General features: G+C 33.6%; 1 protein-coding gene across 43 annotated transcripts in view; it reads left to right on the top strand.

Annotated features, from left to right (window-relative positions):
- LOC130897163 (ankyrin-3-like) overlaps window positions 1-21,022 on the top strand; it is a 217,828-nt gene that overhangs the window by 158,084 nt on the left and 38,722 nt on the right. For 39 of the 43 annotated variants that reach the window (XM_057805840.1, XM_057805839.1, XM_057805835.1 and 36 more), the window contains one exon: window positions 16,467-16,541. In XM_057805840.1, coding sequence (XP_057661823.1) covers window positions 16,467-16,541 — 75 coding nt within the window. Of the gene's footprint in view, window positions 1-322; window positions 8,191-16,466; window positions 16,542-21,022 lie in introns of those variants that run through there. The other 4 variants (XM_057805834.1, XM_057805833.1, XM_057805832.1 and 1 more) reach the window with 1 other exon arrangement.

Here is a 21,022-nt window from a genome sequence, read left to right as displayed (position 1 = left end):
GAGAATCTCCCATCGAGGAGGAACGAACTTCGACTTCACTTAAAATGGAACACACAGAATTACACAAACCTGACGATAAACAGCAGGCAGAATCTAAACCTTCTAGTATAATACTGGGTGACAAGAAATCCCCTGGTCCAACAACACCATTAGCACCAATGTCACCAATAAAACCCGTTGAAAAAATAGCGACAGAACCGATCACTGATAAAGAAGGTGAAAAGCATTCTCCAGTTAAAGAAGATGAAAAATCAATTGAATCCACGAAAAAACCAACAATGCCAAAAATAACTGACATTGATTCTGAAGAACAAAATGACAAAATACCTGATGATAAAGACGTTAAAATGCAGAAATCTCCAATTGCATTGATAGGAGACGGAGAATCTCGCATCGAGGAGGTACGAACTCCGTCTTCACTCAAAATGAAACCCACAGAATTACATAAACTGGACGATAAACAGCCTGCCGAATCTCAACCTCCTAGTATGATACTAGCTGACAAGAAATCCCCTAGTCAAACAACACCAATGTCACCAATAAAACCCGTTGAAAAAATATCGATAGAACCGATCACTGATAAAGAAGGTGAAAAGCATTCTCCAGTTAAAGAAGATGACAAATCAATTGAATCCACGAAAAAACCAACAATGCCAAAAATAACTGACATTGATTCTGAAGAACAACATGACAAAATACCTGATGATAAAGACGTTAAAATGCAGAAATCTCCAATTGCATTGATAGGAGACGGAGAATCTCGCATCGAGGAGGTACGAACTCCGTCTTCACTCAAAATGAAACCCACAGAATTACATAAACTGGACGATAAACAGCCTGCCGAATCTCAACCTCCTAGTATGATACTAGCTGACAAGAAATCCCCTAGTCAAACAACACCAATGTCACCAATAAAACCCGTTGAAAAAATATCGATAGAACCGATCACTGATAAAGAAGGTGAAAAGCATTCTCCAGTTAAAGAAGATGACAAATCAATTGAATCCACGAAAAAACCAACAATGCCAAAAATAACTGACATTGATTCTGAAGAACAACATGACAAAATACCTGATGATAAAGACGTTAAAATGCAGAAATCTCCAATTGCATTGATAGGAGACGGAGAATCTCGCATCGAGGAGGTACGAACTCCGTCTTCACTCAAAATGAAACCCACAGAATTACATAAACTGGACGATAAACAGCCTGCCGAATCTCAACCTCCTAGTATGATACTAGCTGACAAGAAATCCCCTAGTCAAACAACACCAATGTCACCAATAAAACCCGTTGAAAAAATATCGATAGAACCGATCACTGATAAAGAAGGTGAAAAGCATTCTCCAGTTAAAGAAGATGACAAATCAATTGAATCCACGAAAAAACCAACAATGCCAAAAATAACTGACATTGATTCTAAAGAACAACATGACAAAATACCTGATGATAAAGACGTTAAGATGAAGAAATCTCCAATTGCATTGATAGGAGACGGAGAATCTTCCATCGAGGAGGTACGAACTCCGTCTTCACTCAAAATGGAACCCACAGAATTACACAAACCTGACGATAAACAGCCTGCCGAATCTCAACCTTCTAGTATAATATTAGCTGACAAGAAATCCCCTGGTCCAATAACACCATTAGCACCAATGTCACCAATAAAACCCGTTGAAAAAATATCGATAGAACAGATCACTGATAAAGAAGGTGAAAAGCATTTTCCAGTTAAAGAAGATGACAAATCAATTGAATCCACGGAGAAAGCAACAATGCCAGGAATAACTGACATTGATTCTAAAGAACAACATGACAAAATACCTGATGATGAAAACGTTAAGATGCAGAAATCTCCAATTGCATTGATAGGAGACGGAGAATCTGCCATCGAGGAGGTACGAACTCCGTCTTCACTCAAAATGGAACCCACAGAATTACACAAACCTGACGATAAACAGCCTGCCGAATCTCAACCTTCTAGTATAATATTAGCTGACAAGAAATCCCCTGGTCCAATAACACCATTAGCACCAATGTCACCAATAAAACCCGTTGAAAAAATAGCGACAGAACCGATCACTGATAAAGAAGGTGAAAAGCATTTTCCAGTTAAAGAAGATGACAAATCATTTGAATCCACGGAGAAAGCAACAATGCCAGGAATAACTGACATTGATTCTAAAGAACAACATGACAAAATACCTGATGATAAAGACGTTAAGATGAAGAAATCTCCAATTGCATTGATAGGAGACGGAGAATCTTCCATCGAGGAGGTACGAACTCCGTCTTCACTCAAAATGGAACCCACAGAATTACACAAACCTGACGATAAACAGCCGGCCGAATCTAAACCTCCTAGTATAATATTAGCTGACAAGAAATCCCCTGGTCCAACAACACAATTATCACCGATGTCACCATTGAAAATCGTTGAAAAAATATCGATAGAACCGATCACTGATAAAGAAGGTGAGAAGCATTCACCTGTTAAAGAAGATGACAAATCAATTGAATCCACGAAAAAACCAACAATGCCAAAAATAACTGACATTGATTCTGGAGAACAACATGACAAAATACCTGATGATAAAGACGTTAAGTTGCAGAAATCTCCAATTGCATTGATAGGAGACAGAGAATATCCTATCGAGGAGGTACGAACTCCTTCTTCACTTAAAATGGAACCCACAGAATTACACAAACCTGACGATAAACAGCAGGCAGAATCTAAACCTTCTAGTATAATATTAGCTGACAAGAAATCCCCTGGTCCAACAACACCAATGTCACCAATAAAACCCGTTGAAAAAATATCGATAGAACAGATCACTGATAAAGAAGGTGAAAAGCATTCTCCAGTTAGAGAAGATGACAAATCAATTGAATCCACGAAAAAACCAACAATGCCAAAAATAACTGACATTGATTCTGAAGAACAACATGACAAAATACCTGATGATAAAGACGTTAAGATGCAGAAATCTCCAATTGCATTGATAGGAGACGGAGAATCTCCCATCGAGGAGGTACGAACTCCGTCTTCACTCAAAATGGAAACCACAGAATTACACAAACCTGAAGATAAACAGCCTGCAGAATCTCAACCTGCTAGTATAATAGTAGCTGACAAGAAATCCCCTGGTCCAACAACACCATTAGCACCAATGTCACCAATAAAACCCGTTGAAAAAATATCGATAGAACCGATCACTGATAAAGAAGGTGAAAAGCATTCTCCAGTTAAAGAAGATGACAAATCAATTGAATCCACGAAAAAACCAACAATGCTAGAAATAACTGACATTGATTCTAAAGAACAACATGACAAAATACCTGATGATGAAGTCGTTAAGATGCAGAAATCTCCAATTGCATTGATAGGAGACAGAGAATCTCCTATCGAGGAGGTACGAACTCCGTCTTCACTCAAAATGGAACCCACAGAATTACACAAACCTGACGATAAACAGCCTGCCGAATCTCAACCTGCTAGTATAATACTAGGTGACAAGAAATCATCTGGTCCAACAACACCATCAGCACCAATGTCACCAATAAAAATCGTTGAAAAAATATCGATAGAACCGATCACTGATAAAGAAGGTGAAAAGCATTTTCCAGTTAAAGAAGATGACAAATCAATTGAATCCACGGAGAAAGCAACAATGCCAGGAATAACTGACATTGATTCTGAAGAACAACATGACAAAATACCTGATGATAAAGACGTTAAAATGCAGAAATCTCCAATTGCATTGATAGGAGACGGAGAATCTCGCATCGAGGAGGTACGAACTCCGTCTTCACTCAAAATGAAACCCACAGAATTACATAAACTGGACGATAAACAGCCTGCCGAATCTCAACCTCCTAGTATGATACTAGCTGACAAGAAATCCCCTAGTCAAACAACACCAATGTCACCAATAAAACCCGTTGAAAAAATATCGATAGAACCGATCACTGATAAAGAAGGTGAAAAGCATTCTCCAGTTAAAGAAGATGACAAATCAATTGAATCCACGGAGAAAGCAACAATGCCAGGAATAACTGACATTGATTCTAAAGAACAACATGACAAAATACCTGATGATAAAAACGTTAAGATGCAGAAATCTCCAATTGCATTGATAGGAGACGGAGAATCTTCCATCGAGGAGGTACGAACTCCGTCTTCACTCAAAATGGAACCCACAGAATTACACAAACCTGACGATAAACAGCCTGCCGAATCTCAACCTTCTAGTATAATATTAGCTGACAAGAAATCCCCTGGTCCAACAACACAATTATCACCGATGTCACCATTGAAAATCGTTGAAAAAATATCGATAGAACCGATCACTGATAAAGAAGGTGAAAAGCATTCACCTGTTAAAGAAGATGACAAATCAATTGAATCCACGGAGAAAGCAACAATGCCAAGAATAACAGACATTGATTCTAAAGAACAACATGACAAAATACCTGATGATAAAAACGTTAAGATGCAGAAATCTCCAATTGCATTGATAGGAGACGGAGAATCTTCCATCGAGGAGGTACGAACTCCGTCTTCACTTAAAATGGAACCCACAGAATTACACAAACCTGACGATAAACAGCAGGCAGAATCTAAACCTTCTAGTATAATATTAGCTGACAAGAAATCCCCTGGTCCAACAACACCAATGTCACCAATAAAACCCGTTGAAAAAATATCGATAGAACAGATCACTGATAAAGAAGGTGAAAAGCATTCTCCAGTTAGAGAAGATGACAAATCAATTGAATCCACGGAGAAAGCAACAATGCCAAAAATAACTGACATTGATTCTAAAGAACAACATGACAAAATACCTGATGATAAAAACGTTAAGATGCAGAAATCTCCAATTGCATTGATAGGAGACGGAGAATCTTCCATCGAGGAGGTACGAACTCCGTCTTCACTCAAAATGGAACCCACAGAATTACACAAACCTGACGATAAACAGCAGGCAGAATCTAAACCTTCTAGTATAATATTAGCTGACAAGAAATCCCCTGGTCCAACAACACCAATGTCACCAATAAAACCCGTTGAAAAAATATCGATAGAACCAATCACTGATAAAGAAGGTGAAAAGCATTCTCCAGTTAGAGAAGATGACAAATCAATTGAATCCACGGAGAAAGCAACAATGCCAAAAATAACTGACATTGATTCTAAAGAACAACATGACAAAATACCTGATGATAAAGACGTTAAGATACAGAAATTTCCAATTGCATTGATAGGAGACGGAGAATCTCCCATCGAGGAGGTACGAACTCCGTCTTCACTTAAAATGGAACCCACAGAATTACACAAACCTGACGATAAACAGCCTGCCGAATCTCAACCTGCTAGTATGATACTGGGTGACAAGAAATCCCCTGGTCCAACAACAACATTAGCACCAATGTCACCAGTGAAACCCGTTGAAAATATATCGATAGAACCGATCACTGATAAAGAAGGTGAGAAGCATTCACCAGTTAAAGAAGATGACAAATCAATTGAATCCATGAAAAAACCAACAATGCCAAAAATAACTGACATTGATTCTGGAGAACAACATGACAAAATACCTGATGATAAAGACGTTAAGTTGCAGAAATCTCCAATTGCATTGATAGGAGACAGAGAATCTCTCATCGAGGAGGAACGAACTCCGTCTTCATTCAAAATGGAACCAACAGAATTACACAAACCTGACGATAAACAGCCGGCCGAATCTAAACCTTCTAGTATAATAGTATCTGACAAGAAATCCTCTGGTCCAACAACACCATTAGCACCAATGTCACCAATAAAACCCGTTCATAAAATAGCGGCAGAACCGATCACTGATAAAAAAGGTGAAAAGCATTCCCCAGTTGAAGAAGATGACAAATCAATTGATTCCACAAAGAAACCAACAATGCCAGAAATAACTGACATTGTTTCTGAAAAGCAAGATGACAAAATACCTGCTGGTAAAGACGTTAAGATGAACAAATCTTCTGTTAAATTGATAGGAGACAAAATTTCTCCTATCACTACTTCTTCAGATTATCTCGAGGCGGAAAATGAAGACCAACGGCTTCGGAATATGATGGATAAATTTCCAGAACAAACATCTAAAAAGTGTACAGATACAAGAAAGTTTTCGGAAACTGATATAGAACCGTTGTCATCAGAAACTGAATCGTATCATAAGATGGATCGTATCTCAATCCCTCCGTTAGAGCTTCATCAAAAGAAATGCTCTCAACAGTATGACGTTTCAACTTCTGACATAATTATGACGGGTGATATGTTGGAAGTAACTCTCACTGATCACGACGAGAATAAACTTCATTCGAGAAAGAAACAATTTGCCTCAACTAGATTAACTACTCAATGTAAAGTACCAGATGAGGAGCATGGTAAAAAGAAGGTATATTCCAGGCAAAGTCCAAAATTAAAGCCAAGAAAACTTAGGGCTGATTCAGATTTGAGTTCGGATGAGGAAAAATTGATTCAGACTAGACAAATCACAAAATCAAAAAACATAAAGAAAAGTTCAAAAACTAGAAGTGAGTCTATGGGTAGCTCCAGCGCAAATATACATAAAGTTGTCAAAGAGAAACCAAACTGGGATGATCTCGAAATCAGGAAACTACCAGGACATGAAAAGTTACGTACCGAAATAAGAGAACCATCTAAAGGTTCTAATGAAGTTCATAGTCAAACAAAGAGGTCTGTAACTAAGTCAACAAAGTATGATGGAACTTGTAAAGAATTAGTGAACGATACGTCAGGTAAAGCTGCGAAAGTAAAAACTGATAACAATTCTAGTCAATTTGGTAAGCGATCTTTGACAAAATTATCAAGTCACGATAGTGTTTCTAAAGAGGCAATGAAAATGAAATCAGAAAAAGTAATTAGGCGGGCTTCCAATACCAAAACATCCGTAACAAGTATGTCGAGTAGTGAAAGTATTTCTTCAGTGAAACCTGCTATAAAAATATCTTACAAAAAAAAAACAGTTGTTCCTTCTGAAGTCCCGGTATCACAACATGTTACTAGAAAATACGATAATACCGTCCACAGGTACATGATGTCAACTGTTTCAAGAGATATGAAAATAGAAAAAAAAGATAAAACTAAAACTAAAGATAAACGAGATATAGATAATTCTAATGAAAAATTGAGAAATAAACAAAATATCGATGATAGAACTAAAGAAAAGGGTCCATATCCTAAAACTAGCATTTCCGATGAAAAAAAATGTACGCCAGTCAAAGAAATCAAACTCAAAGAATCATCATCAATACACAAAATTAAAACCCAATCAACTCCGACGACTCCTAAGAAAAAAGTACAAAGCAAAATAATAGATTCCAATAAATTAACTGAAACTAAAAATTGTTTGGCTAGAGAGGAAACGAAAATATATAAGAGAGAGGTATTTACGCGAATAGAAAGTCCTAAACCGAGTCCATCCCCAACTAAATTGCGTCGTACCATTGTAAGTGATCATATCAAAAAATTCAGCGATAAACCGTCCTACGATAAAACCGTCCAATTTGCCGACCGTACCAGAAGTCAAAGTGTAATTCCAACCTCTTACCAAGAACTAGTAGACGAAGGACGTAAAAGTACCAGTCCCACTTCACTTCCAGGTAGCCCAATTAGAGTACGATCTGCAAATGGTAACACAAAACTAATAACTTCGGAAGTTTTTACGAGAACACAAAACTACACAGGATCCATTGAAGTAATTTATCGGCAACCTTTCGAAAACATCAGAAGAGTAGCCTCAACTTTAAGAAATGAGACAGAAATATCTTTAGTTGATACTACGGATTCCAGCTTATCAGAATCAGTGGCACTACCAAGTTCCCCATCAGATCACGAAGTAAGTTCTGATGCAAATGGCCGATTCAAATCTTTATCTCCTACATCGCCGAAATCGAGAAAATCCCTAGAATCTATACACGAATCGTCTCATAGAATATCAGATTTAATTGCTTGCGCCAACGTACAAGAAGATATAATGATTCAAGAAACGGAACTACCGAGAAAGTTAGTCATGTCTCAATACCAAGAACTCACCCATTCGGAAGCTACTTCTGAAAAAACAACCGATGGAAAAGTTGTATCACCTCCTCGAAGAAAATACCCTTTCCCATATGTAGAAGGAAGTTCTTCAAAAGGTAACACTTCCTCAGCGCTACCCGAATCTATTGCGATGTCCTCCTACAGCATGGCTTCTCGAATAGACACAAGTAAAGAGGTATTATCCCCAAGTCCAGTAGGTGTCGCTTTTAGATCAGTAAAATTTTAGTTGAAATAGAATCTTGAATTCAGTTTTTTATGAATAGGCATTTAACTATTTATGTAACTGCCGTTTACCGAAGTTGAATCTTCAATAATAAATACAATGTGACTAAAGTAAAAAATAAAATATAGTATAGATATTTTTATACGGTGCGTCCACAAAAAATTCCCGAAACTATTAAATACATAATAATCTCATAAAATGAGTAAACGAACTTAATCAACTATTTCCTTCAATGAGCTAATACCAAAAATTTTAGTTGTTTCCAATTAATACAGGGTGAGCAAACATCAAAATTCCTAGCCACTTAGAAACTACCACAAATCTGCAACTATTCGTCATCTGAAAGATCGTAGTGCTATATAATAGGCTACATAATGTTAAAGAATGTAATGCCGGTTCTGTCATAGTCTTTTCGTCATTGGAAAAACATTTGTACATGTCATCAATTTTCGTTTGTTCGTTGTTGTTCTATTGTAATTCTATTCAACGTGGTGTTTATTACATTCAGTAAAATAATGAATTCAAAAAGACTTTTGTATGTTCGCCCACCCTATAACAATATGAAACAATATGTTACACATTTTACCACACGAAGATGGTTCGCTTCATATACTAGATCATAATTTTAAAAAACAATTAATTAAAGTGAAAAATCGACTTGTTTCGAGAACATCTAAAACTTATTATCGCTCATTTAGCTATTAGGGAATTAATGCTTTACTTTATAGACGCACTGTATAAACAAATCGCTTTTAACTGTTTTCAATTTATTTTCAAAAATGATAATGATTGAGGACCTTCATGGATAATCCAAATGTTTTCAATTCAACTCTTGTTTGAAAGTGTTTTTTAATAATCTCGTTAGAGACAATAAAAATTAAAAATATAGTTCTCCAATTTTTTTATCTGACTGATTTTTTGTTAAATTTGAAAATTTACATTTTCTTTAATACCTTGACAGGTTTCTAATGAAAGGAATTCAATTTTACATTCTATTTTACACTTTTTTTGAAATCTGTTTCTCACGATTATCTTGGAAATCAATATTTCCTCGGTTTTCTTTTCACCTATTTGGTGTGAAAATTTATTAACAAATTTCTGCGAGCAATAGCTTTGAAGATAGAGCACTCTATACATTTCGAGAAATTCTGAATTTATAGATTCTTGTAAAATCTTTTATACCTAAACTTGCCCAAACTAGTTTCACAGCTTGCTAGAATAAACTAACTAAGATTCTGACACTAAAATACTAAAATATACAAGTTGTTTCATAGTTATACATTCTGTAATGATAAAACTCAAGTTTCTGTTTATGATGTGTACATCTGGTATTCAAAACTTGGAATTTTACTTACATTGTACATGATATACCGCGATGTATAGAAAACTACTGATAATATTTCTTGGCGCAAGGGAATCTTTATTAGTAACGCTAATTTGGTATTTTCGAGATCCCAGACGTCAGAAATTACTTCTTTCGGTATAACCAATGATTGGATTGGTTGAATTCAGCTTTTTGAAATGGATTGTTCCTTTTGATTCGAATTTCATAAAAAAATAGATTATCTCTAATCGAAGTTAAGTTATAACCTCACTTAAACTAACCAGAAAATGGATCCGTTTCTAGGTCTGCTTAAGAACATCAAGAGAATAAATAAAAACGTGAACGATGATTTTTTTTAACTTTTATCTTAGTGTACTTCTTTCCTATCTTAAACCAATCCGCCATCTCTTAAAAATAGACCCATCAATCAAACCGCTTCTTCAATTTCTCAATCCAGTTCACAAAGGGAAACTAATCCAGTTATTGGTAAAGCTCATGGGAAAACTAACAAATATATTTTTTTAAAATATTACTAGTAATTTCCCTTATATATGATTTCACAAGCTAATAAAATATACTGATACTCTTTTATGAAACACCTAGTATATTCAATCAATTTTAGTGTTAAGATCCTCTTAGAATGATGCATACTTTAGGAGAAATAAGGTAAGTACAACTCGTTTTAAAAAAATCAAATAATCGTTGTGTGGATCTGATACGATGACTAAGGTCAATATTTCATCATTTTTTGAATAACTAAACAAAAAAGTTAGCGACCATCATTCATTGTTTTATTGGACATTTGTAAATATTTTCCATATTATCCTATGCGAATTTCCATTATTTGATTATTAATATTAAAAATGCAAGTATCAGAAGTAAAATTTTTTAATTCGTTTCCAAGTTTCGTCGAAAAATATCAATCTTTTGTTACTAGCCCACTTGCAGTCCATTTCTAAACGAAGGCAACATCCCAAATTAGACGCCTACTTCAATTCCTTTTCCACGTAATTATAGCTTTACCCTCGACTAAGTTATGAAGGAATATTCTAATTTCTTTTTTCGTTTGTAAAATATTCTTTATCCATGTAATACTAGTAACAACCTTTAACCTCATAATTTGTATCTGATCCACAAACGATTTACAGCATTATATAGTTTTACCTTACAAATATCGAAATATCTGGGGATACGTAGTGGTATGAAATCAATTTCTGAACTACTACTTTTTGAATACAGGAATACTCATAAATCAAGATGTCTGCAGCCGTACCACGAATAGCCGTTACTCAAGAAGAAGATAACGATTATGATATCGATAATGGTACTAACCATTTATCGTTAGCAGAAGCGTTGACTGATATGGAGGATTTATACGAAGACGATGATGACAATATAGTTAAAATACAGAAGTCAGCTAGGAAATCAAAACTAAAGATAAAACTCACTCACGATGACGCTTTAACAGATCTTGAAGATTTTGAAGCTTCAAGCGAGGATGAGAATAATGCTATAATAAAGCATTCGCAACCTATATCTATGGAAGATTTAGACTTGGAAGGTGGAATTTTTGAAGAATCTTATAAAACTAACAAGACATCCAGGAAAGGAAAGAAAAAACTCGAAACGCAATCTTCAACTATACAAAAGAACGTTGAAGATGTAAATTATGAAGTATTTGAAAATTATACTGACGAAGAATTGTTCGATACAGATAATGAAATATCATCTGAAATAATCCCCGATGCTAATATTGATCTTGATACTTATAATCGAGAAAATATGAATGTTGCTGACAGTTTTAACAAAGATGATACAAGAATGTTCTCTCTAGCTCCATACAAATTAAATTTCAATGATTCAGGTCATTTTCTAAGCACCCTTTCTCCAAATTTATCAGACTTAACTGATATGGAATTATTGACGTCAGATCATGAGGATGGAAAAACTACCAAAAAGCTGAAACACCGAAAAAGGAAACAAAAAACTAGTAGACGACAATCTTTAACTGACGTAGAAGATTTGCACGTATCAGATAATGATGAACGATTTAAATCTTCAGTTTGCAATCCCAAAAGGAAAATGAAAAAACATAAAGTAATCAAAAAAAGTTATTCATTAGCATACGATTCTGATAACGAAGATAACGCTCATTTACCTTTTCCGATCTGCAAAAAGATAGCTGTGAAGAAACAGAATGTGCTTAATATACCGGAATTGAGTACAAACTTCCCTACAGATATTGAAGATTTTGAAGATGTAACAGATAATGTGGTATCTCCAATTTATGAAGATCATGACGAAGCGTTTCAAAAAAGATTAGAAGAAATGGCAGAATGTTATAGCAAAATCGATGAATCACACATTTCCATTAAAAGAGACGAAATTCGTGAAATCAATTCATTTAGAAATAGTGATTCTGGTAAATCTAACAGTACCGACAGTGAGAATTATCAAACTGAGAATAATGATTCAGGTAATAATGAAGAGGTTACTGATTATGACATCAAATTTGCTGGCATCTTTTCCGCGAAAGAAAAAGAGAAAGTTGATAAATTAGTGATTCCGATTCAAACAGAAGAACCTATTACAGATTGTGAAAACGTAAATAGTTCTGATGACGAAATCACTAAAATAATACCGATAGCATTTGCTAAACAATTAAAAATGCTCACCGACGAAGAGGAATTTGTTGATGATTCAGATGAAATTGGCAGTTTTCCGGACATAAATTTACCCCCGCCATCACGAAATCTAGTTATACTTAAAGAAAATTGTTCCTTACCAACAGTGCAAATTGTACCGATGGAAGATATCCCAGCTGAATACCCAAAAGAAGAATTTCCAGTTGCGGAAACAGATGAAGAAAGTGTTTCTGAAGCTGAAGAAGCTGTGGAAATTCCCAAATCAATATCGGTATCAGATTTCACTTTGCCAGATTGTGGGTTTGTTGAAGAAACTGAAAATAAATCAAAGAAACTGCCAGTAACTGCAAAAGGTGAGGAAGATTTGACAGACACTGAAGAATTGGAGCTAAATACTCCGAAAAGACGTCGTGCCCCAAAATTTAAACATCTTCACGAAAAGTTTTTAGCCGAGAAAAATAAGCTTTATGTTAAAATGCCTGAGCCAAAGATTTCAACTGATACAGATGATGTTTATCTAAGCGACGACAATAGTGAATACCACAGTTTGTCTCCTTTATTGAATATTCCAACCTTACCGGCACCGGAAGGTTTCACTGATGTAGAAGTTGTAGGAGATTCATCCGATGATGAGCCTAATTTCAGAGCGTTGTCATGTACTCCTCAACAAATGAGGGAACTGGGAGGGGAAACGATTATGTTGAGAGAAGGTTCGGGGCCTTTTTCAATACAAGATCGTTTGGATATAAATAAACCCATGAAAATAGCGTCAAACTTCATAACTAGCCCTGTGCACACAGACACAGAAGAATTGCATACTTCGGGAGATGAACCTGAAACATATTCTAGAGCGGAAACAGCCACTCCCAATCAGATCCATTTTGAATTGAATCAAGAAAGTGAGATCAACGTTGTGAATGAATCCAAAATAAAGCTGGCTTCTGAAGGATGCATGTATTTAAAAGGAGGCGGTTACATTGAACCACTCTCTGATATTGAATACTTTTCTGCAGATGAATTAAATTTCGATTATCTTCCGAAACCGCTTAAGCATGATTTTAGTAACGAAATTTCATTGAACTTTCGCGATGGGTCAGTATTCTACAAGCACCAAGAAGGTAATGAATATATTTTCATTGCATAAACACATATTTGTTTGTTATCGTTACAGATAGATGTTGATATGTCTATATCTAGCCGTTTACGAATTTTGTATATATAAACATACATTCTCAGTTTCGGGTATAGACTTTTTATAAATTTTAGGTTGTAATAGTTTCCTAATATGGTCGAGATTATGTTGATATTCACATTCATTAACTATAATGAATCATCCTATATCTACATCAAGTGTAGAGTAGTAGTCTTCTAGTCTTCTTTTCATACAGCTTATCCACGCCATGATTTAGATAAATTTTTCACGTAATCAGTTTGGTTCAACGTTTTTACTAACGTAGATCTAGTCATGTGATTTCGGTTAGGATATAAATTATTAAAGATTTTCATGTTCACTTCTACGCACGTCGGTTGTCAGTTTGAATAGACCTCAACATCGTTATGCAAAGAGGGTAACGATGAAGTTGTTTCCATAGTATAGTTGATCCAAAAAATCGCTGTTATATGGAAAAAGAATAAATTGCAGATACGTACGAGGTATAAATATATGCGCAAGCTTTACAGATTACCCAGTCACATTAAAACGTGTCTGATTGGCTCCACCAAGGATATAGACCTATCAGGAGCCCCATGTACACAACAGTTTGTGATTGCACACTCTCACAAATATTGTTGTCATCAAAACCATCTGAATAGCTCCAAAATCTAGATGAATATTCAGCATTTCTGGAGGGTGTTAAAAATAATAGAGGTGTCATACTTGAAAAGCAAATTATTTGCAGAAAAATTAAAGATTTGTTTAAAATGTGAATACTACCATAATATCGAAAATATTGGAAAACTGAAATCTGAAACCAGAAATTATAAAAACCTGTTTTGGATATAAAATTTGTAACAATAAAAGTATGTTGATGTTTTTGTCATCTGATTTTTTCTAATATAATCACTTGGTGAATGTTCAAGCAAAAATTATCTGAAAATTATCACAGAGGTATTTAAAAGCAAGTAATACCAAACAACTTAGCCACTCATTTAATAACACTTAAAAGCTGAAACTAATGATTTTCTTGAAATCTTTATATACCTGAAACAACTCATATGTTACTTTTTCTATGGAATAAAGCATGTGGTTTATAGGGCTAGGATCACGGTTCTGCGAATGTCCTAAAGACAATCTATTTCTCTGTAAAGTTGGATGATGATGCTGTAACAGCTCATTGAGCTACAGGATTTTAAACTGAATCAGATCATTTGATCCCTAGAGAATAATTAGTCTATCTTTGACCGATTGAGATCCAGAAGCGCAATTTTCGTCGTGGGAAATAAACATTCTCGATGGCAACTTCTTCCATTTTTGTTCTATCACAATTGAGTATGGGGTTTGTAGGTTGGTTGCTTTATTGATGAATATAACTGAAAACATATATTTTGAACCATTCTAAGCAATATTATCAAAGAAAAGAGAGAGATGACAATAAGAATAAAAAAAATACCAAAAAATTTCCTGAAATAACCGAAGAAATGACAAAAAATCGTTCCCAATGATTGAAAAAACATCATAATCTTTGCTATATCCAAAAAATAAGCAAAGAAATCTCAAAAAACGTACTTATACCTTTTATAATAAGAACACTTTTGTTCAAGTATTAGTTAATAAAAATTTTACAAAGAGAACTTCCTTTATCCACCTACAAATCTCTCCTCTAGGAAGGGACAGAAAATGGAACTCAAACAGAGAAAGACAGAAATATTACTTAGGACAGACTAGGAAGAGTCACTTGGAATGGTAGAGCGCAGACCCCGCGCTCTGTTGGTAGACCTTCAAGGAGGTGTATAGAATCGTGGATCTTATCATCCCAAAAGAGCTGACTTGACTTGAATAAGCCTCAAGGAGGAAAGCAGAACGATTTAGGTTCAAGTTTTCTATTTCGTCACCTCCTGTGCCTTCAGACAAATATTTCGTTAGTATTCTCTCGTAGTTTGAGCCATAAAAATCGTCTCGTCTAAATGCTTGTGCTTTTGTGATAATCGTCATCAAACCACAATATTTATTTTTGAGTGAAATTTCTTATGATAGTTGTCACAGTCCACCGTCCACCTTTATCTCGAGAATGAGTTATTTTTTCGTACTTTTATCGTAAAATATTTAGATTCTAAATCAATATTGTCCGTAATAAAACTTCGAATATATGAATATCTTCTAATTGTATTTATGATGAAGAAAATAAGATTCTGCAAAGAAAATCAGTATTTTCGACTTTCAAGGCGACATTGAGTTGTTTGAAAATTCATTGCAGATATCATACTTATTTTAATTGTGAATTGAACATCAACATACTTTTCAAACAATTTTAAATAGAGGACGCAAATCATGTAAGTAACAAAATTGTTTTTTCCAAATTTATTTACTAATTAAGCATGCTAAAGCTCAAAATTTTGTTTAATTGGCACTAGCAATTGGCAAAACAGATATATAGAATCAAATGGTAAGTTATACCGAGGAAATGTGGAAAAATTCATATTTATTTTATTAAAATCTTTTAAAAGCAGAGAACCGCCCGCAAATCATTCAAAGGGGTGGAGCACTTTCAGGATAATATTTATTTAACTTTTCATTGGTTTTTCCAATTGTTTTTCCATGTAAAAAATCATGTTTAATTAAATTTTCGCCCCAATTATCCAACAATGGATACAATGTTGTTTATATGAACACAAGTGACATATTTATGTAAAATTTTGACAGACAACATTAAAAACCTGGCTGAAAGTGTTGCTGTCCTCAAAAAAGATATTCTTACGTCAATATATTCAATGACATTCCAACTTTTCAATTAAATTCAATTCAATTTTTTTCTCCCTTTCCATTGAAAATAATTAATCAATTAAACAATCGTTTATACTTTATACCCCTTATAATTAGTATTAATATAATTTATGCCTTTAAAAAAATTCATATGAATTTTTCATAGAAAAATGATAATGACGTAACGAATGATGTTGAATGTTAAAAAAATAAATAATCACATTGGATATTTACTAATTATGATAATTGTGTTCTTATAGAGTGGGAAACCACAAGACAGCCGCTTAACTTGGAGCCAACAGCTCCACCAATAGCCAAGGACGCAGCACAGCAAGGTAAGATTTTTCAAATGATGTTTTTTTATTGAATATGACATTTTAATCAAAACAAAATTCTCAATATTTGATACAACAAATATTACAGTAAATCTGTATCAGGTGTGGTATGGATGGAAGTTTTATTTTTTAATTATCTATGCGTGGTGATAGTACTTGAAAATTAGAATATTTGTAATCTTTGGAGATCATTCTACGTAGTTTTACTAAAGTACTTTCACTTATAGGTAACAATATGTATGTAACAATAAATTTGAGTTTTGTCGTTTTCTCACGAAGTAACTTCAGTTGTACGACGATATAAGAATTGGATTTTGTTGTATTAAATGTATTTGTGGGAATTCTGTATTGGAAAAAAATCAACTTTATACTGATATTGATTGGCAAATTTAAATATATCTTATTGTCACTTTATCCTAAGCTGTTACTATTTTATTTTTTTACTTTTTCACACGTCTTCTTATCGAATACATATTAGAGACTGCTGATTTGAATTTGTAGCACCGAGAAATTTTCTAGAGTTTTCACATAATGCTATAATGCTCTAACCAACCTCCTATCCTCAAAAAAGACTCTTTGAATTAAGTTTCGGATTCGTTGCGTTCTGGTAGGGGGTTATAGCCTTATAATGAGCTTTATCCGGAAGCAAAACAAGAAGTCAAGCCAATGGATGGAGCCCTGGGTATTAAATTTTTGCACCAAATTAATTTTTCTAACGGTGTAATGACGATCTATAAAAATTTGTAACGTAACGTAAAAACTGATTTACTATGTACGGGTTTGGCTACTCATAATAACCTGTAGTTTCATATTTTCTGATATTCAACCAATTTCTTCAAAATTTTTGATCCGTTGATAATGAAAACCCTGCAAAATCATCCCTTTCGTTATTCGTTATTAAACTTTATATTGAGATACCTTATATTTAATGCAGATTAATTAATTGGACAAATATCTAAAAAAAGGAGGACGATTGTTAGATTAGAAAGTATGATAAAGTGACAATAAGATACTGATGATTTATATTAATTAACATGCAGGTATTTCGTAACTCTTTCATGTCACACTAGTAGCACCACCATCAATCGCTAATTTCATCTTCATCTATCATTTATTAATTATTTTTTATTTTGTTTTAATATCTCTTTTTTATTTATAAGCCGAAGGATGCTCTTTGTGCATTATTAACACAAAACAATCACACAAATCGCTTTAATTAATTTTTCAGCATAGTCTAACGATTTTTTATTATTATTACCGTTTACTAAACTTATTTATTGTCATTAAAATAAAAATAAAATGAGCTTTTCAGCTTCAAAGAGGCGAGTAACCTCTATCATCAACAGGAGCGCCTCGTATATAATAATAAAAGTTTTTAAAAACATTTTGACTTTCATATATATAGAAAAACATAAACCATTACAAAAAAATATAGCGATACGATCCTGTCTATCAGCTTACAGCTAAAAACTATTGTACTCCTAATGCCTTTTCGGAATTTTGAAGTTTTTCCGTAAAGTTCATCAATTTTAATTTTAGTCATGACATTATATATTGTCTCTAATATCTCTACATACTCTACCGACTATTAATAAAACTATTCAAACGATTCTACTAAGTAAAAATGAAATAAATCATCTGCGTTATCGGTATATAAAAACATTCGAATACAAGCGCCAATTACGAAAAAATAGCAATAATTAGTATCACAAACTATGAGAGATAAGTATAACTAGATTCAAAATAAATTAGAATTTTGAAACGAGGGTTGATTCCTTTGTACTATCCCTGACCCTTTTACAATTAAAGATTTACAATGATATCTTTATTTTTCAATCTAACCCCCATTACGGTTAACACATTTCTAATGTGTCTCGAAGGATTGCAAATCACATATTATCCAAAGAAAATCATTCAGTACGCAAGGGTTCAAGTTTCGAGAGCAAAATCTGGAAAACAGCGGATGATTTCAAAAACAAAAAGAAACTACAAAGTTTATAATATCTCTAGAAAAACGACAATATAAAATAGATATCACCAAAATATCGCCATATTACAAAACATAAACCAAAATTTATAAAAACCTGTGTGGTTGGAATAGTGAACTCAATTAATGTTTCTGTCAACCCTAATTTATTTTTTTGATATAATGACATAGCTAATTAGGTGAAGTCTCCAATTGCTGTGAGCCCAATCTGGAAAATTGAAATCTTAAACTATAGCGGCTCGTGCAATGGTGGATCTTGATTGGATGCGTTAACTGATACAAGAAATCCCTTATGCTCCACGTTTTTCTTTTTCTATGATGTTACAACCCGCTGGGGGCCTTGACCTTGATACTTTTTTTCTCTCCAATTATTTCTGTCTGAAGCTGCCCTCCTCCAATTGCGTACATTTAGAATACCGTCTTCTGCGACTTCTTCCTACCACACCTTCCGAGATTTTCCAATTGGCATACGACAAAATTGGATTCAGGTACTTTCACCCATTTGTACTATACGACAGTCTCTGTACTCTCTACATATTCCGAGATCCTTATATTCCTGATATATATCTCGGGTTATTTCTCAATCCTTATGTGTCTGGTTGATTATTTTTTTTTCTTACATTTCATTTCCATCCTTGGTAATCTCTATAGCCAGTTAAGTGAAATCTTCTTGTCCTTTTTTCCTACGTTGACTGATCATACCTGCTTTGGTTTAACGTGCAGCTTCATTTACATGTCTTTAATCGTTGGTAGTTGTCTCCCCATTATGTTGCTTGCAAAAGCTGCTATTTGTGATGATCTATAAATAAAGATGTTTCTAGGATAAATTGTCATATTTCTGATGATGTTTTTCGTAGTTATATTGGACGAGTGCTAAACCATCAACCTGTTATCTCGAATTGATTAGTCAGCAGATTATGTATAAGTACATATACTATTATAACTTTTACATACATAACTTTACACCCTTCTTATCTCATATCTCAAAAATGGTTCGATGTTTGGAAAATTATTGTATTTCACAAGATTTCATGCGGTTCTTCAAACAATTTTTAGTATGCCAAAACAGACTTTCGGCCTACTACAACTCCTACCGAAGTTACTACCTTTATTGAACCGATTCCAACTTTAAACATACTTAAATTTAAAATGCAACAATTTTACAACAACATTATAGTTTAAGAACTGTGCAGCTGTCTAATTTCATTTCTAGTTTGTTATATTATATGGATAACGTTCGACGATTAAACCCATAATAATTGAAACTGATCAGTTGCAATACAAATATGGGCGCAAATGTGTAATATAGTTGTAATTTGTAATACTTATTTTCAATAAATTCCAAAATTTATAAGATTGTTCTAAAATTTCTATTCGAATAGAGTATATTCTATTCTATATAACATTATCTTTCATTTGGAATTGATGACAAAATACATTTCATTTTTTCTGCTCGTTTGTTTTCGATTAAAATTTCGATTAAATAAATTGTTAAAATTCCGAAGCGGTATTGGGAAGCCAAATTTTTAGTCCAATTGTGCTTAGATAAACTCTGATTAAACGAGGATGAAAAATATTTATAACTGCAGTAAAAATATTTTAAATTTAAGCACAAACTTCACACAGAAATTAAGTACTCAAAAAGGACGAAATTGAAGAAATAACACCAACAATTTTAAAATTTAATCCTTACACTAATTTTATATAAAATGTATTCGGTATAAAAATATGTGTTGGTACAAGTTTTTATAATATTGGCACAAATTTGATTGATCAAAAATCAAGAAAATTTATTTTCTTATATACAGCGTGTCCCATTTAAGAGGAAAGCACCTCCATATTTTCACAAGGTCATACAGGAGTAAAGAAATTTAAAATATTGACATTGAAAAATAAGGACAATTATCAATAACTTGCTTGAGGTAAAGACGAAAAATCACACATGTTTATTTGTTTATTCTTTTTGTTCACAAAATTTGCCCCAAAAATGAAACCATATGAAAAAAAATATTAGCAAAACAAGTAATTTTTCATAGAATTTCAGATAAAATAGTTTTTCAGTCATATACGTGGTTTTTCAAAAGAAATAGAATCCACTCAACAGTAAAAAATCTTTATAACTGGCAATATCAAAAATTGTTAATAATAAAAAGGTGACCAGGATTGAAATCTTCTTGTTCAAATAACATTTTGTTATTTCAATCTTGCCAAGGCACGTATAACTCGCCCCTAACGATTCGTGGCGAATTATTATCATAATTCTTACTATTAATGATTAAATTTTCCTTATCACAAATTTTAAAAAACATGGACTTCAGTTGATACTTCCAAAATATAGTATAACATTTAAAAAAACTTCTTTCAGTTGAAATTTGTTTTAAAATGAGGTATATACATAATTTCTTAAAAAAAAATAATACCACATAGATATCAGCAAATTGATAAAACATTGAAGCTTCTAGAAGTACTGAAATGTCTATGAAAACCCGAAAAT

This window comes from Diorhabda carinulata, chromosome 8 (genome assembly GCF_026250575.1).
Source record: "Diorhabda carinulata isolate Delta chromosome 8, icDioCari1.1, whole genome shotgun sequence".
In the NCBI taxonomy this organism is placed as follows: Eukaryota; Metazoa; Arthropoda; class Insecta; order Coleoptera; family Chrysomelidae; genus Diorhabda; species Diorhabda carinulata.
Note: the sequence above shows the minus strand (reverse complement) of the source record. Positions and strands in the feature narration are given on the sequence as shown.